Source organism: Erpetoichthys calabaricus, chromosome 1 (assembly GCF_900747795.2).
Source record: "Erpetoichthys calabaricus chromosome 1, fErpCal1.3, whole genome shotgun sequence".
NCBI classification, from domain to species: domain Eukaryota; kingdom Metazoa; phylum Chordata; class Cladistia; order Polypteriformes; family Polypteridae; genus Erpetoichthys; species Erpetoichthys calabaricus.
In genome coordinates, this window is record NC_041394.2 from 259,184,878 (window position 1) to 259,203,043 (window position 18,166).

The 18,166-nt window shown below is 34.7% G+C and overlaps 1 protein-coding gene across 1 annotated transcript in view; it reads left to right on the forward strand.

The window, feature by feature from the left end:
- col7a1l (collagen type VII alpha 1-like) overlaps positions 1-18,166 on the forward strand; it is a 548,766-nt gene that overhangs the window by 247,857 nt on the left and 282,743 nt on the right. The window contains exons 35-42 of the mRNA XM_051929632.1: positions 3,328-3,354; positions 3,949-4,002; positions 8,393-8,464; positions 8,936-8,995; positions 9,794-9,833; positions 10,224-10,264; positions 11,207-11,242; positions 11,518-11,562. Of these exons, the coding sequence (XP_051785592.1) occupies positions 3,328-3,354; positions 3,949-4,002; positions 8,393-8,464; positions 8,936-8,995; positions 9,794-9,833; positions 10,224-10,264; positions 11,207-11,242; positions 11,518-11,562 (375 nt within the window). The remainder of the gene's footprint in view (positions 1-3,327; positions 3,355-3,948; positions 4,003-8,392; positions 8,465-8,935; positions 8,996-9,793; positions 9,834-10,223; positions 10,265-11,206; positions 11,243-11,517; positions 11,563-18,166) is intronic.

An 18,166-nucleotide genomic window follows, 5' to 3' on the forward strand; every position in this document is an offset into this window, starting at 1 on the left:
AGTCATAATTGTGCAATTTCTGTGAGCATAATATTGTAGTACTATGCAGTATTTGTGTGCACTACAGTCATACAGTTTTGAGAATCACATAAGTACTTGTTTTCACAAAGTTTGCTGCTTCCGTGTTTTTAGATCTTTTTGTCATATTTCTATGGTATACTGAAGTATAATTACAAGCATCTCATAAATTTCAAAGACTTTTATTGACAATTACATTACATTTATGCAAAGAGTCAATATTTACAGTGTTGGCCCTTTTTCAAGATCTCTGCAATTCACCCTTGCATGCTGTCAATCAACTTCTGGGCCAAATCATGACTGGCAGCCCATTCTAGCATAATCAGTGCTTGAAGTTTGTCAGAATTTGTGGGTTTTTGTTTTTTCAACCTCCTCTTGAGGATTGACCACAAGTTCTCAGTGGGATTAAGGTCTGCGGAGTTTCCTGACCATGTACCCAAACTTTTGATGTTTTGTTCCTCGAGCCACTTAGTTAGCACTTTTGCCTAATGGCACGGTGCTCCATCATGCTGCAAAAGGCAATGTTTGTCACCAAACTGTTCTTGGATGGTTGAGAGAAGTTGCTCTCGGAGGATGTTTTGGTACCATTCTTTATTCATGGCTATGTTCCTAGGCAAAATTTTGAGTGAGCCCACTCCCATGGCTGAGAAGCAACCCCGCACACGAATGGTCTCAGAATACTTTACTATTGGTGTGACACAGGACTGATGGTAGCGCTCACCTTTTCTTCTCCAGACAATCTTTTTTCCGGATGCCCCAAATAATCAGAAATGGGATTTATCAGAGAAAATGACTTTACCCCAGTCCTCAGCAGTCCAATTCCAGTACCTTTTGCAGAATATCAGTCTGTCTCTGATGTTTTTCTTGGAGAGAGGTGGCTTCTTTGTCACCCTTCTTGACACCAAGCCATCCTCTAAAAGTCTTCGCCTCACTTTGCATGCAGATGCAAACACACCTGCCTGCTGCTATTCCTGAGCAAGTTCTGCACTGGTGGTGCTCCGATCCTGTAGTTGAATCAACTTTAGGAGACGGTCCTTGCACTTGCCGGACTTTCTTAGGTGCCCTGAAGCATGACAAAGTGATTTCCAGCCTTTTCCTTGTCAACATTCTCACCTGTGCTAATGAGAGGATCACTGAAATAATGTTAACAGGTCCTTTTGTGGCAGGGCCGAAATGCAGTGGAAATGTATTTTTTTGGGATGAAGTTCATTTTCATGGCAAAGGGGAACTTTGCAAATTAATTGCAATTCATCTGATCACTCTTCATACCATTCTGGTGTATATGCAAATTGCCATCATAAAAACCGATGCAGCAAACTTTGAGAAAATTAATATTTGTGTCATTCTCAAAACCTTTGGTCACGACTGTACAACAATGGAGTTTTGCTCATTTAATTGCTCTTGGGTAGCTTGCTATCATTAGAAGGACGGCTCACTTTAGAAACACTAGATATCACTAGAATATCTTAAATGAGCTGAAATTTACTCCCAGTTTACGGGTTCATTATGCAAACAATGCTTTACCATGATTAAGATTATAGTGGATAAAGGTGTTCAAAAACACAAAGCTCTCAAGACAGCCATCACCATCAGCCATCACCATCAACCACTGAGCAGAAGCAGGATGAAATTCTGAATCAACCAGCCTGCAGTCCAGACCTGATGTCCTTTGGATTTTAATCTGTTTGGACCCCTCAAAGATATGCTGAAATGCCATTAGGATGACAAAATGAAAGAAGAAGTGATTACTGTCTTCCCAAGCAGCCAGTTCTTTAAACTTTTTTGGAAGATTGTAGATTGGTTTTAGTATGGTTGGATGCAGGAAAACTATAAAAATAACACATTTGAAATGCCTCTAACATGTGTGTATGTATGTAGTAATGAAAAGCACAAACAAGCATATACTGTAGAGTTGGAGCACCAGCAGGCAAGCTTTTCATAATTGAAAGAAAATGCTAAGTATAAATGCATTAGAAAGGGCAAAAACATCTTCTCAGATGTGAGTCTCAACAGTGTCTGCTCCAAGATGCTGACACTTCCAGTTAAATGCATACAGGCCAGGCAAGAAGAAGCAGGTCCAGGAGGATACTGGAAGTGATGTCAGAGGCGGTAGGGATGCCAATCATCTGGTCTGTAGAGGAAGAAAGAGAAGAGGTTTTAGTAAACAGCATCATCTTGCAGATCGGCAAGGAATTACCACCACCAGAGTCTTTATGCTGTCCCTAAGGCACACATGTGTGACAATATATATATGTTTAAAAAAAAACACTAACTCTGTAGGATATTGCTTCAAAGAAATATAAAAACAGTTGGTATAGTGTTACTGAAGAAGACCACTTTGGCTTCACATGAAGTCCAACATGTTCATTTCATTCATTTATGCATGCTGGAAGCTATAATATATACTATATGGTTCTGTATCTTGATAGTGATAAAATGAATTTGAAAAATGAATCTATGGGTACTTGTCCCTCACGAATGACCAGGGTCGTCTTAACAGCATTATAGGCCCCCGGGCAAAGCAGTACACTGGGACTCCTACCTACACAACCACTCAGCAAGTCACAACATACATAGATTAGCATGGGGCCCCTATGCCATGGGGCAACTGTCCAGCATGCCCATGCATTAAGACAGCCCTGCAAATTAGTTATACTTTATTTTCTTAAAGCAAATTTTTTTTGGCCAAGTAGTTAGTGCTGTTGTCACAAACCTGAAGGACATTTGGCTCAAAGCACTGTGATGAGTTTGATTATTTTGCTGTCCTAATTTCTGCATTGACTATGCACTGCATATTGCAGCACTCTTGCAGCATCACAAAGATATCAGTGCTGGGCTATTTGTAAGCTCTAAACTGGCATGATTTGTAACTATGAGTGAGTGAGTGAATCCTGTGATGTACTTACACACTCTCCACAGTTTAATTCTGCCTTGTGCCAAAGCTACTGTACTGGAATAGATTTTGGATTAAAAGTGTTTGAAAAAAAGTAAAAAAAAAAAAAAAAAAAGGTAAAAAAGCTTGCCATGTTTAGCCATTTTCAGTAGACCAAAACTTTTAACTGCAATATACTCTGTTCTAATAATGGTCTGAATTAGCATCTCACAGATATTTAAATATCTGAATGGATCTTACTGTATTTTTTAACTAAATACGCAAAACAGTATTTATTTCACCCATGTATGATTAAAAGCAATGAATGATGCTTGCCTCCAACCATTTACTAGAAAACATGATTTATAAATGAACAGGCAGATGTATGGATGGTCCTGGTTTTCATATATTAATTGCTATAATTGTTTTCTTTACAGGGAGAGCCAGGAGATGCAGGGGTTAAAGTAAGTTGAAAAAAAAAGAGTTTTCATGTTTATTTTATAGGCACTTACAGTATGGTACAAATGATAAGCATGAATTTTACAAATTTTCTATCCTATTATAGTCACACCATTTTATGTTATTATAGCATTCATTTAATGACATTTAAATGATGCAGTAGTAAACAAGAATGCATTATGAATTACATCAATAGGTTAAATAATAGGAAGCAGACAATTATAACTTTGCACTGTCGGTTTATTAATTAATGCACTGACATTCAATATAAAACAAGTGGTATTTGACCTCAAGATCTTAAAATGCTTAAAGTGTTGATTTTAATTATAATTATTCAATTCATGTTTAAGGATGCAGTAACTCAAAATTCTTTCAGGCAAGAACATGTGAAAATATCAAAATACAAAATGAAATGAAGGCAAACCAGACAGGCAAACTAACATATTTAATTAATAAAAGATAGTGTAATTCAAAATAAGTTATATTTTGGATTTTAATTATGACCAGAAATTAAATAATAGAGAGGTATTGTAGTATTGTAGATGCTTGCTAATCAGTTTTTAATATTGTTATATCTTGTATTTTATTCTAACAAACAGGGCCAGCGTGGAAAAATGGGTCCAAAAGGTGATAAAGGAGACATGGGTGACACGGTAAATTAGCTATATAATCATACCAAATGTGTTAGTTAGTCTTTATTGACTGAGAAAGAGCTTCAATAAACTAAACTGCAAGAAAAGTTACCAAACAGATTGATTATTATTTAATAGAAAACTAAGAAAAGGAAGGTGTTGCCATGCTCAAATAGTAGTAGTACTAGTCAGTGCTGTCTGTTTTGAATGGATGATGCTAAAAACTGAGCTGTGACAGTATCATTGTATCTAAAACATGCTGCCATATGAGGATTTATATATTGCATTTGGGTGTACAACTACAATGGACAGTGAGATGAGGAAATAATTTTAATTTAGGTGTAGTACAGACATTTTTCTCATATCATCTGAAGTGGTCCACCTGGATAATTTTCAGTCAATGATGTTATGTTCCACCAAATTATAAAAAAAAAAATACTATTATTTTCTTTGCCACAGTCTTGTGCTTACCTTCGTATATTCCCTCCGATTTTGCTGCCCGAATAAAATGTGCGGCCACCTCAACACATCCATTACTTATTTTGTTTGTACACATTACCCCTGCATTGGAAAATGGAGTACCATCCACAGACAAATTAAATTTATCTGTCTGTGTGTATAATGGGGTCCTAAATAATTAATTGCTTAATTAATTGATGAGTGTTAAAATAATAATTCTGAATAGATATACAGTAGCATCAGTCTCCACACTTGAAATTAATATTTCTAAACGATGGAGCACATTCTCCTAAGTGAGTCCATGGAAGGGGAACATAAAACTACAGTATAAATAGTTAGGAAATAGAGTACATTATTCAAGACATAAAGTAGAAGGCTTGTTAATAAATTTGTATATTAGATTGTTAAAAAAGCAAACCCACATAGCATGTTTTGTAAATTATACTGAAAAGCTAGTTGTAAAGACAAGAACAAATACAACAATCGGTAAGTCCTTAAAGAGTGAGAAAATAAATGAAAAGCAATTTTAGAGCACCATCAACAAGCACCTCAGGAAACACTGCTTCCAAGTCAAACACAACACAGAGGTATATATTTCTTAAGTACATCAAGGGATGGCTGCTTGATGTTTTTAAGTAGTAATGAAATAAATTAATAAAAAAAAAACTCTGATGGCACTTTAAAGAAACTTGCCCTAGAGAAATTCACATTGCATACAAAAAGAAAAACATACACGTGATTACAGAAGAATTCAAAAGGAATTCTGTAGCAAGGAGAACAGTGTGTTAATGTAAAAAAACCTAAAAGTAATGCACACCTACTATGCATTTAGTATATACACCTTATCTTTCAAAAACTGTGTCCCTTGAATGATGGAGCCCTAGGCAACCACCTATGTTGCCTGATGGATTGATTGTTTCTATGCTGTGTACACTTTGGCCCTTATGCGTATCACTCATACACACCTGCATTATCTCAGCAGCCATCAATAATTTCTATACTAATTCTTTTTCCTCTGAAACATAAGAGACTTAAAAAAATAAATATAAAAATAAATGAGAAATTATTACAATCAGCATCTTTAATAATATAGTTCTGATGAGGAACTTGTACTTGGTGCATGCCTTTTAAAAGATGGTGGCCCACTATTGCACATTGACATGCACTTGCAGAGACATAACAAAGATAGCCAAAGCATAGCAATGTGTCACATAAGCCAAGGTACCGGTACTGTCTTAGAGTGGATGAAGAAATTATCTTCTTGTTTAGGGCAAAGAATCTTGTTCTATAATGGCACAAAAATACATACCGTAAAGTTTTTTTTCTCACCATACTATCAAATACATGTACCTGAAGTGATGTCTCTCCAAACTGGAATGGTGGAAGGGTTTAATTTCTGTCTGTACAGTAAAACAGCACTTTTCTGACTATAGTGACACATCTTTTTTTATTGCATTTTTCAATGACTCCAAATGGAAGAAGTGCCACAAAAGTGATGGGCACCCATTAAATTTCATGTATTTTTAACATGATCATAATATGAGATTGCACAATTCATTCTGATTGATTCTTATTAGTTTATATTTGAAGATCTTTTACAATACCATGTTATATACTTGTTGAACTGGGAGTGGTCCAGCTTTGCTAGTGAGTGAGAATTCTTGAAAATAAAATAATGTAAATATATGGCATGATTCATCAAAACATACTGCAAGAAGACAAATGCAAAAAGTACATTGATACATGAGGTTGAATATTTTGTGCAAGTATTCAGCTAAACATCAACTGTCTATATATTTCGTCCATGTTTCTGAACCAATTTTCTTTATTACAGGGGCAATGGGTTGTAGACTGCCTAGAACATTAAGCAATCTAGACAAGAACAGGTCATTGAGCCCAACAAAGCTTGCCGGTCCTTTCCACTTAATTCTTCTAAAATAACATCAAATCAGGTTTTGAGAGTCCCTTAAGTCCTACTATCTACCACACTGCTTGGTAGCTTATTCCACATGCCTATGGTCCTCTGTCTTGGTATGGTTCTTGGATATCTGTGTGAAGACAAATTTCCTAATGTTTGTGCAAACTTTCCACCTGTGTCCCCATGTTCTTGATGAACTCATTTTAAAATAATAGTCTCGATTCTCTGTACTATTCTGGCAGCAATAGTACGAACTAGGACAAACTTGGCTGGAACCTTTCATACATAAGCCAACAGTATTTCATTTAGAAAAGGAAAGTGTAACCTTATATTTGGAATTAAGGAGGAAATAATAATTCTAAGGAGAAATCTGATACAAATACAGAGAAAACATGTAGAAATTCCACATAGGAAGTGAATGGTCCCAAATCCAGCTATCTGGTACTGTAAGGAACACTATGTAGACTGAAATCATCAAGATACACATCATAATCAACAGGCAAGCAATCATAGCACAGTAAGCCGCTCATTTATACTACATTTCATGAGGGAATCATATAACAAGAATAGGTTTCCTCCGCTTGTGATTTTTCCACTAGTTTCAACTGTCAATCAAGACAGAATGTGTCCACAACAACGATTTTATTAAAAACAAAGCTCTGTAAAATGATTTACTTTGAGGAAGAGGAAAAATGCATTTGTTGTTGAATGTAGTTACTGTTCAAAGTTTAGATGGGAACATGAATTTGTACATGAACTACTATTAAAGCTTTAAGATTACATGTCCTATAATTAAACTAAGCCTATAACATATTTTTGTGGAGATACATATATGTTGTGGCAAAAGCGATGGGAAATATGATGTTAACTAACATGTTAAAAATTAGTGCTGGTTGGCAGAGGTGCTACCAGTGTTGCTGAATCATTTGAAATAATCCACCGTTACTGCAAATGATTGGGAAATTTTACACAAAACGTATAAATATACACAGGCAGGGTGTTGCACAGGAATATTTGTAGTAACAGCCAAGTGAGTATAATTTGTTGGTCTGTAATATTTTAAACTATAATTTAGATAAACAAACTCACACATGTTTTTGTCTAAAGTTTATTCAGTATTGTGGTGTGTCTTAACAAAGCCATAATAAACCTTAATGGTCTTTCATCATTATACCTGTATGCTACTTAAACACTATCTTACATTTCTTGGAAAGAAAGAAAAGAGTATTTATATACAGTATGACCAATTAGAAAGGTTAAGTGGAGCCATTTTTAGCCCAATTATAATGTGAGCAAACCTACAGGCTGTAGGAAGTGCACCCAATTAAATAAAAAGAATAGGAACCAAAAAGGGTAAATAGCAAGTTAAATTGCACACAAATTAACTAGAATGATGTACTCCGATTAAGATTTTTCACATCATTAAACAGAGCTGCAATGTCATGCACTGATGGCAAGTTGCTTTTTAAAAAGTTGTAATAGATAGTACCAACACTATTTTTGAACAATTTTATGAAAAGGCACACACAGAAAAAATGCTTTATTAATAATTTGAAAAAATATTTTTTTTAAAGTGTTCAGTGCATTCATAGACTCTTTAGCTGGAAACAAGCCAAATTCAAGAATCAGAAAAATAGTTTTTATTTAACACTAATATTTTCGAGTGCACATCATTGTATGCTACTGTCTTCACATAGTGCAAGCAAAAAGTGAGTAATGTACTTTATGTACATATTCTCAAATGTGTTTTGGAGTGTGTCATTCATGTGCTTTAGAGGATCAGGCAACATAAGTGTCTAAAAAAATAGCTAACACAAATTTCAAATATTGGAGCTATTAACAGACCATAATCTCATAAAGCATGAGGATAACTGAACCATTTCACCTTGAATTATGCTTTCATTAAAATTAAATCACAAAACTGACCATAATATTTTTAGTAAATAGATTTTTTTTTTACTTTTAGTTACTGGTGTGCTTTTTGTGTGTCCTGTGTTAGTCGTGTATTGTACATGTTGATGTTTTAATTTAAAGGGTAAACCAGGATTGCCTGGACCAATAGGAATTGATGGAGTGCCAGGAGTCATGGGACCTAAAGGCGAGAAGGTAATTGAAATCTCAGTAACTGCACTCTGTTAAGTACATTTTTAACAACAAGACCTCTTCTATGTCACATGCAGTAAGTATCCAATTTCTGCTTATTCATTCACAATGTATGGTTACATCATTTTATCACAAAGAAGAAAAGTTAAAGTAATTTTATAGAAGAGGAACAAAGGATAGGTGTAAACTTTTTCCTTTGTAATTGTCTAATATTTCACAATGATTGACATTTTTAGGTTTGTCAGATGTGTTTATAAACACAATCAAACACCCATCCATGTATTAATTATCTAAACCATTGACTAAGGCTGAGAAAAAAAAATATGATAATGGTATCATATATTAAAAGAATATATGTTTACTTCTTTATAAATCTGATTTTATAACAAAATGCCATTTTCAGAGGTTAATAGCATTGGTAGCATTAATTGAAGTCTAATAGTTGCGGTCCAAAATGTGTCAAATATGTTACAGGGCAATCCTGGCATAGGAATTGAAGGTGCACAAGGTCCAAAAGGAGAGCAAGGAATTAAGGTTTGCTTTGTTTTTTAATATTCATTATACATAAATAATGTATTGTTTGCCATTATTTGTTCATTTAATGAACCCACTTATAGCATAATAGGGTTATTGTACTCAAGGATATCAAAACAAGCCGAGTCCACAGCAGGACGTAGAGTACACTGGCACTTAACCACATTCATGTATACCAGGGGTATCAAACTCCAGTCCTGTAGGGCCACAGTGGCTGCAGGTTTTCATTCTAAACTTCTTATTAATTAGTGACCAGTTTTTGCTTCTAATTAACTTCTTTTGCTTTAGTTTTGAGAGTTTGTTACCCCTGGTGTATACTGTACATGGCTACCATCAACTAAGCTAAAATGCACATCTGTATGACTTGGGGGAAAATCAGAGTAACTGAAGGAAACCTGTTTTGATCTGGGGAAAATAAGAAAATGTTAGATAGTGAATGGGTCAAGCTTCAAATCCAAGGCTTTGTAAATATGAAGCAACAGGCCTAACTAGTGCAATTATTTTATTCACTTTCATGTGACAATTTTTTTATTGCTGGCATTTGTTTACTACATACAAAAAATGAAACTAGAAAAAAAAAGCTTTTTTTCGACATGCTATATTTTTGATGTCATATTTGTTTTATAAATGAAGTGTAATTTGGTGTATAATGCATAATGTTCATGTACCTAAACCTATTGTAACTAAACTTATATTGCCAAATTGTTGTTAAGGGAAGAAGTAAATATTGGATTTCTGTTCTCGTGCAATGTAAGTTCATAAAAATATTTTATCACTTTTTGTTTATGTTGCTGACAGGGAGATATGGGTTTTCAAGGTCCGGTTGGTTCAAAGGCAAGTTAAAAAATTTTAATATGCGAAACAATTAAGATTTATAACATTCATTGTCAGATATGTGAAGACTAATATATATATATATGTGTGTGTGTGTGTGTGTGTGTGTGTGTGTGTGCACATAGCATTTCTAAGGTTAGTCATTATGCAAAATATAAATTAAGTGGATTATAAAAAAATCAAAAATACTGTTTGAGTGAGAGTAGTGTATAAAAGTAATCACTATGAAATCAAGATTCAAGATATTGTGTTTAAATTTGTGGACATTTAAGATTTTTTAAATGATTTTTATTACAACATTACCTCTGTAGCTGTCTGTTTTCTTGTTCCAGATATCTTCTGTGGCAATTTTATATTTATTTGTCAGCATTTCTTATTTCTTCCTGTCAGGGAGAGATTGGCCCACAAGGAAATCTAGGACCTATTGGTCAGAGGGTAAGAAAACACAGAAAGGACAAGATTGAATTAATTGATTATGAAATTTTAAATGATCATAATATAAATTCCTTGAATTAAATACTTGGAAAATTATTAATTGCATCTTAATATTTAAGTCAGCATGAATGTGCTCATTTAAGTAGCTTTTATAAGTCTATTGTACAGATTAAATTGTATGCTTCATGCCCAGTCACTTTAAATTAATAATAGAGCATAAAGATCATGTCCAAAAATCTTTTATAAAGAGAGCAGCATCATCTTTCCAAAAATGTCCTTGCACACAATAAAAAACTGTGTCTTATGATGATATTCAGTTTATGGAGTGCAATTTACAAAAAAATAAATTATGAAATAAACTTCAAATTTTGTTACGGATTATTCTTCATAGCATTAACTGTAAAAGCTGCTAATACTCTGAAATGTGAATTATTTGTGCCTCTTGAACTTAAGGTTGGTATGTATGGAATTAATTCACACATCAGAAGGCTCCCTTCGATCATTCAATAAAATAACTATTTAAATAGATGTTATACTTATTGCCCTGAGAAATGTTTCTTGGAGTATATTTTTTTATCACATATCCATTGTATATTTATTTTACATAAAATCAGCAGTTGTTATGCTTTTACTTATCCTCTTTTAAAATATTGTTTATAATTTTTATGGGTGTGCAACCGTACCTTTGATTGATGTTTCAAGATGATATTTTGAAGGAGATTTTATCTGCTGAATAGGTGTATTTCAAAGTAAACTTTATAAAATTAAAAATTGCTTTTCATGAACCCTGTCTCTAATTCTATAAGTATGTCTATGCAGTAGTTATTCAACTTACCTAGAACCTCTAACGACAGATATTGAAAAATTAACAAAATTAATATGATCCAGAGTGAAATAGTAATGAAATATTGTGATATAATATTTTGTGTTTTAAATCTTTAGGGCAAAAAGGGGTTTAAAGGAGACAAAGGAGATAAGGTTGGTAAAAATAACATTTATTTAAATATTAAATATTAGTGCAGAAATTATTCCAGGGTAATATTTTTAAATTCACTGGATGAAAAACAACTAAATAAAGTATTTTCATAAAAAATACCTAAATGTAAAAGTACTATAATTTGTCAGCATACGTCTTTTCAAGGAAAAAATGTAAGTTATGTGAATATTTTGCATTCTCTGTGTGGCCCATTTTTAAAGGGTATTGATATGATTCATACTTATTGAATTTTTTTTTCCACATTTTTCCATTTAAGGGTGATCGTGGAGAAGTTGGATTAAAAGGAGATCAAGGAAGTGTGGTAATTACAGTATTTAATACTACAGTAATCTAATATTTAAATAATGTCTTAAAAACAGGTTGAATGAGTCATATGATTGACTTGAGTCCCCTAATGTGGAGTGATTAACCTTATGTACTTGAAGCACTGAATGAAACACATTTTTCACATTGCCAGTAGGGTAACTGTTTCAGAGAAAGGGGACAGGTAATCAATTAGACAAAATCTGCAAATAAACAATAAGATACCTAAATCTGAAATGTGTACATATCCAAAAGTAACCTAATGTAATCTTCATCCAAAAGGTTCAGTCATATTTGTCATTGAATTTGCATAGTATGCTATATTCATGAAAAATTACATTGATTTTCTGATTTTAGTACTATTGAGTTTTATGTTGAAATTTATTCTTGGTTTGCTTATTTCTGTTAACATTGAGAACTTCATACTATTAAAATGTAAATGATAATATATACTTGTTGCAAAGAGATGTCTTTGTGGCAAAAAACTTTGAGGTGTAAGGCAAGGACAATAGATGCTAAAATAGATACACAAAATTTGCCTTACTTTTGGCTTAAATATCAAAATACTAATGTAAGGAGTAGCTGAAAATAATTTGATATTGATTTTAATAAGCTACCAATTTATAGACAAGCTGAATAAAACACTTTGACTTGCCATTGTCCTAGGTTGGCCGGAGTTAGCGTTGGAATGTGGGTATAAGGGTGTCTTGTAACCTGTTGCACACTGCGTGTGGAGTTAGGGGGTAATAATGGGTCAGAGAGAGAGGGGGAGAGAGAGAGAGAGAGAGAGAGAGACCCAAGTGAAAGAGGGGTGCGACTGATGCTGTATTTTGAGGTGAGAAAGTGAGTGTGCCAGCCTTTTAGGCAAACATTGGCTTAGAACCCATTTAGTTAAATCCAGAGAGGTTGCTAGTTTTTTGTCTTGTATGGTTATTTTGTATTTTAGTATGTTTCCTTATGCTTATTCCCACTGTTTGTTTATTTATTTGTTAATACATACATTTTTCAGGTGCATGTAGCAAAATTAAGCACTCAGAGGATGTCACTTGCACGGCCATATTTATACCGTCATATCTTGTGACATCAGTACCACAACTTTATTGATTACGTGATGCTACTCAGAATATCACATAAACAACAAACCCAAGACATTAATAAAACTAAACTTGTTAATTCAAGTCAACTATTTTTTCCACTAGACTGTCACAGACAAATCATATAACTAGTCCAGATAATCATTTTCAAAAGATGTCCAAGTAGGAGGTGTAGGATTATCAGCAGTAGTATGAAGCTGACACCAAACACAAACATCAATAAAACTTGTCAGGTGGAAATCTACTGAACAGGTGTCAGTGTTACTTTCTGTGTCAACATTTGATTACTAACTTACACTGTCAGCACTCTCACTCAGTTCAAGCAATGATTTGGTTTCAGTTTGTTCTAAAACTGCCTTTACTGTTTTTTGTTTGCCATTGTATTTTTGGTGGAAGGCTCCACCCCACTCACAAATTTTGATGAGTTACCATAGAATTACCATAAAGTGGCAAAATGCATAGAAATATTCATGAATATTCATACTTTTTCGACATGATTTTATTTCATCTACTAGTTGGCAGCAAAATACTGTCGCAAGAGGTTTTTGGGCTTAACACTGTAAAGTGTATCATTACATGTCACCCTGAGTCTTAGTCATATTTTCATGAAATTCTGAACGCGTGGAGGTATAAAAATGTAAGGCAACACACACATAAAAATTTGGAGCACCAGCCGGTGGATCCTCATATAATTTTCAGAAAAAAACACAAAGGAATTATCAGTTGCAACAACAGCAAGACTTGCATGATGTCTTTTCAGGCACAAGTCCATTCTTCAGACTGAGGGAGTAAAGGCAGTTGTGACCTTCAAATGGTTTCCACACCTGAAGAGACAGGACTACATATGAAAGCAGAAGTGATTTCACAGATCTTCAACTTATGAATTCCCTGGTCTGCAAATAAAAGAGGAGAAGATGTGAATGACAGCACCCAATGTTGACTCAGGGTGGAGTTACAAACAATACAGCTGTCCCGAGAATGCTCCTTAGTCATACATGTGTGACAGAGGTTAAACACAGCAGAAACATTGTATTCAAAACATGCAAGACAAAAATGCAACTCATAAAGCAAGCAGACTGCCATAAAAGACACAGAAAAACACTATAAAAACACAAAATGTATGAAAACTTGACATTCATGCTTCCATCATGTAACTGCTGTTTAGTTAGAATTGTATATCAACAGGTACACATATCAGTAACTGAGGCAAACAGCAGGCAAATGAATGGCCTGCAGTTGAGCTTACTATGGCCTCTTTGGCACATTCTAAGTTGGAGGGATACTTGTACACAAGCTAAATCAGTGAGATAGATAAATCATAATTTAATAACTAAAAGTGTGTTAATATTAAAATAAAGTTGAGTGAATTCATTGGAGAGTCTAGCTTAGAAAAAGGAAGTAAGACGTATTTAAGCTGCTGCACAATAAGAAGAGCAAAAAACATCCAGTGCCAGGTCAGGCTTTGAAAATAACCCCTCCCCATTACCTTGAATTGCATTGAATGCATTTGAGAATATAATAGACATGTCACATCATGTCATTTTCTAACCTAATCTAGACCTGGGTCACAGGGGCTGCTGGTGCCTATCCCAGAACAAACACTGAACAGGTAGTCTTTCACAGGGTGAACACACACACCAAACACACACAAGGGCAAATTTAGCATCACTGATTCATCTAATACATGTATTTGGAAATTGGAAGGAAACCAGGGAAAACCCACACTGTCACTGGGAGAGCATGCAAACCTTATGCAGGGAGGACTGAGGATCCAAACCGTGGTCTCCTTACTGCAAGGCAGCTACTAGTGTGCAGCCCAGAATATAACAGAGTGTTATAATTTTCCACTGCTATCTGATTCAGCAGACATAAATTAAGGTGGTTATTCCATAACTAGTGTTTGGGAATACAGGTATTGTAATATCTGATTAAGTAGATTTGCTGTTTGATAATATTATAGCCTAAGAATTTAGTTTTTATGTGTTCTTGAAAGGGGCTGAGGGGTGTTATCTTTGAAGACTCAGTGAAAATGTGGAAGCCATTTTTGACAGACCAATATTTTGTAGCTTCCCATAAAGTATTCTAAACATGATGCCTTTACGCAATGTGAGTTCTACCGCTAATAGCTGGAATTAAAGGCCTCCCCACCTTTAGATTCAGGAAAGTGAGTGACGTAAGCTTTAGACATATGCCAAACATGAGTTTAATTCAGACCTAACATAGTTGAATGTGTGATATATTCAGATAAAATACTGCATCAAGCTACTACTACACTTTTTACAACACACTTTTTATATAATACAAAAGTTTTTCATTTGGTTTTAATTGGTGATGAATGTCTTGTTGTCAGCAGCTTAATGTTTAAGACGGAATATGTGGATAAATGAGAGTATAAGGTCAAATATTCTTGTTATCTTCAAGGATGTCTGACATCTAACATCAAGAAGGTATCTCTTCTGACTTCAGTAACGGTACCATTTTATTCACTGACATGTGTGGTTTTAGGTAAAGTGCTTTCTGCATTTTAGCAATGCCTTTCAAAATGTCAGTGTGGATTTCTAATCTCTGTCATTACTTCTGTGGGTCCTGCTTCTGTCTAAGCCCACACTGAAATTAAGTCTGAGTCTGGCACACCCTTGACAACTGACAACCATTTTGTTTTTCTCTGTGTTATACATAGTTAGACATTAATAACTAAAAAGTAATACTCTAAGCCAAAACACACTGGAAATAGGGAAAAGAAAACAACTTACACAGATTTTTTGCTTTTGGACAACTAGTCATTCAGTCTCTCCCCGAGTACATGTTTACTCTGTCAAAATTAGGTGAATTTTCTAATTTTAGTTCATCATTGTTGATGAAATGTCCATTCTGAGATCCCATACCAAAGTTAGTATTGTTAAAATCGTCAAAATGAATGTCAAACTCAGTTCCACCACATCACAGTAAGAGATACAGGATGCCAAATAGTAAATCTTTATCTTTCCTATTATTACTATTTCTTACAGTATGTTCAGGCATGCAAATAAGAATTTCACCATTCTCTATACACATCATGGTAAATGTGAACTTGAATTCTTGAACAGAATTCTTAAAAACACTTTATCATGATCACAGTAGTCTGAAACCTATCATGCCAGCACTGAGTGCAGCCTTGGACAGGAAGCCAGTCCACTGCAGGACATGCTTACCAAAGCCCTGACATTTATAGTCACACAGAGCCAATCTGGAATTGTCAGTTCACCTAACCAGCAAAACATTGTGGCTCTGTGGGAGGAAAAATGCAAACAGACTTGGGGAAAAAGGTGCAAAGGCCACACAAAAAATGACTAGGTGCAAAATTCTAACCTAGGACTATAGATTCTTGAAGCAGCAGAACTAAATACTACATCACTGCACCTCACTTTTGAACCTGATTTACTCATTCAGTAATTCCAGGTCTTGTTAATTTAAGTTTAATAAATCTAAAGGCATATAACAAAATGAGAGAGTGAAGTGAAACATCAATCAGTAATTTCATTTCCATTAACAACTATGATCCTGTTTTTGTCAAGTTGTATGTGCTCCCTATGAACATGAAGGCTTCATCGGGTATCAGTTGTTAAAGGTTATGCCATTACATGTTAAAATGTTTTGTATATGGCTAGATTTTTCTTGAACTTGTAAGAGTGCCTCCACATTCATACCTAGTTTCTGGTTTGTTCTTGCTGTTACCATGTATATGGGCTGACTCCTTGTAAACCTGAATAATACTAAGCAGACTAGAAAATGTATGGATACGCTATGGTAAGATGAAAGACATTTATCAAAATACTTAGCTGTAAAGATTAAAATCAAATAACATCCATTATCTTTCTTTGACATGGTGTACCATTTAAGGACTTATTTGCACAGTTTAAAGAGTTAAACATAAATGTATTAGTTTTTTTTTTCATAAAAAAAAGGAAAACTCTGGGAGTGTTCCTCATTCTGACATTTTCCCACTCTCTTCCTTTGCATGTATGTATATACTGTATATACTGAATAATATATAAATACATTATGGAATTAATGTAGGACTGCGTCAGTGTGTATCTACAAAGGAAAAAGGGTTAAAGGTTGTTTTTGTGCTGAAAATAAAAAAGATTAAAGACACATAAATATATTTTATAGAGATATATATATATATATATATATATATATATATATATATATATATATATATATATATATATATATATATATATATATATATATATAATAAAAGGCAAAGCCCTCACTGACTGATTCACTCACTCACTGACTGACTGACTCACTCATCACTAATTCTCCAACTTCCCGTGTAGGTGGAAGGCTGAAATTTGGCAGGCTCATTCCTTACAGCTTACTTACAAAAGTTAGGCAGGTTTCATTTCGAAATTCAAAGCATAACGGTCATAACTGGAACCTCTTTTTTCACAATATACTGTAATGGACGGCAGCTCGATGGCCGTGGGAGGAGGAGTTGAGTGTCACGTCATCACGCCTCCCACGTAATCACGTGAAAAGACTGTGAACGCAGTAGGGACAAATGAAGGAGGAGCCGCAAACAGCGAAGAACAAAAAATTCATTAAACAATTGAGAAGGGAGTGAGTGAAGCATACAAGCATGTTCATAAGGGAAACAAAGCACGGTGTAAAACGTAAGTTTAAATTAAGTTTATAGAAATGCTCCCGCTGCGGATTGCAATAACGTGAAAAGACTGTGAATGCAGTAGGGACAAATGAAGGAGGAGCCGCAAACAGCGAAGAACAAAAAATTCATTAAACAATTGAGAAGGGAGCGAGTGAAGCATACAAGCATGTTCATAAGGGAAACAAAGCACGGTGTAAAACGTAAGTTTAAATTAAGTTTATAGAAACGCTCCCGCTGCGGATTGCAATAACATATTCGCGAGATAAAAGTTTAATGAGAAGACACGAGGTATAAACGAACCACACGCCGTAGCGCAACGTTAGGGGCAACAGTTTCAACCATTCTATAATCTGCTTCTCGCAACTGAAAGACGGCACATGGCGGATGTTAGCCCACTTGCTGACCGCAACGTTAGGGGCTTCAACTCTGGCGCTGATGATATTCGATTCTCGAGAGGGGATGCAGTGAGTGTGTATGCCTGGTGAGCCCAGAATTAAGGAGAAACACGTGTCGCATACTCTTTGCATTATTTGAAAGTAAACTATTAAAACCATTCTATGATCAGCTTCTGGGAACAGAAAGAGGGCACGTGGCGGATGTAAGGTGACTTCCTGACCAACCACAAGCGTAACCTGGCAGGTAACCATCCATACAATCAGATTGTGATTCAGAAAACGAATGCCATGAATTTAATTACCACGATCTACATACTGTCAAATAAACGAAACACACGCCGTAGCGGGACAGCTGTGAAAAGCGAGGTTCACAAAAAAACAGATCCTTAACAAATTGTTATTGGTATATTTTCGATCCGTTTAAAAAGGTTTTATTTTCTTCTTAAAAAATTAAAAGCA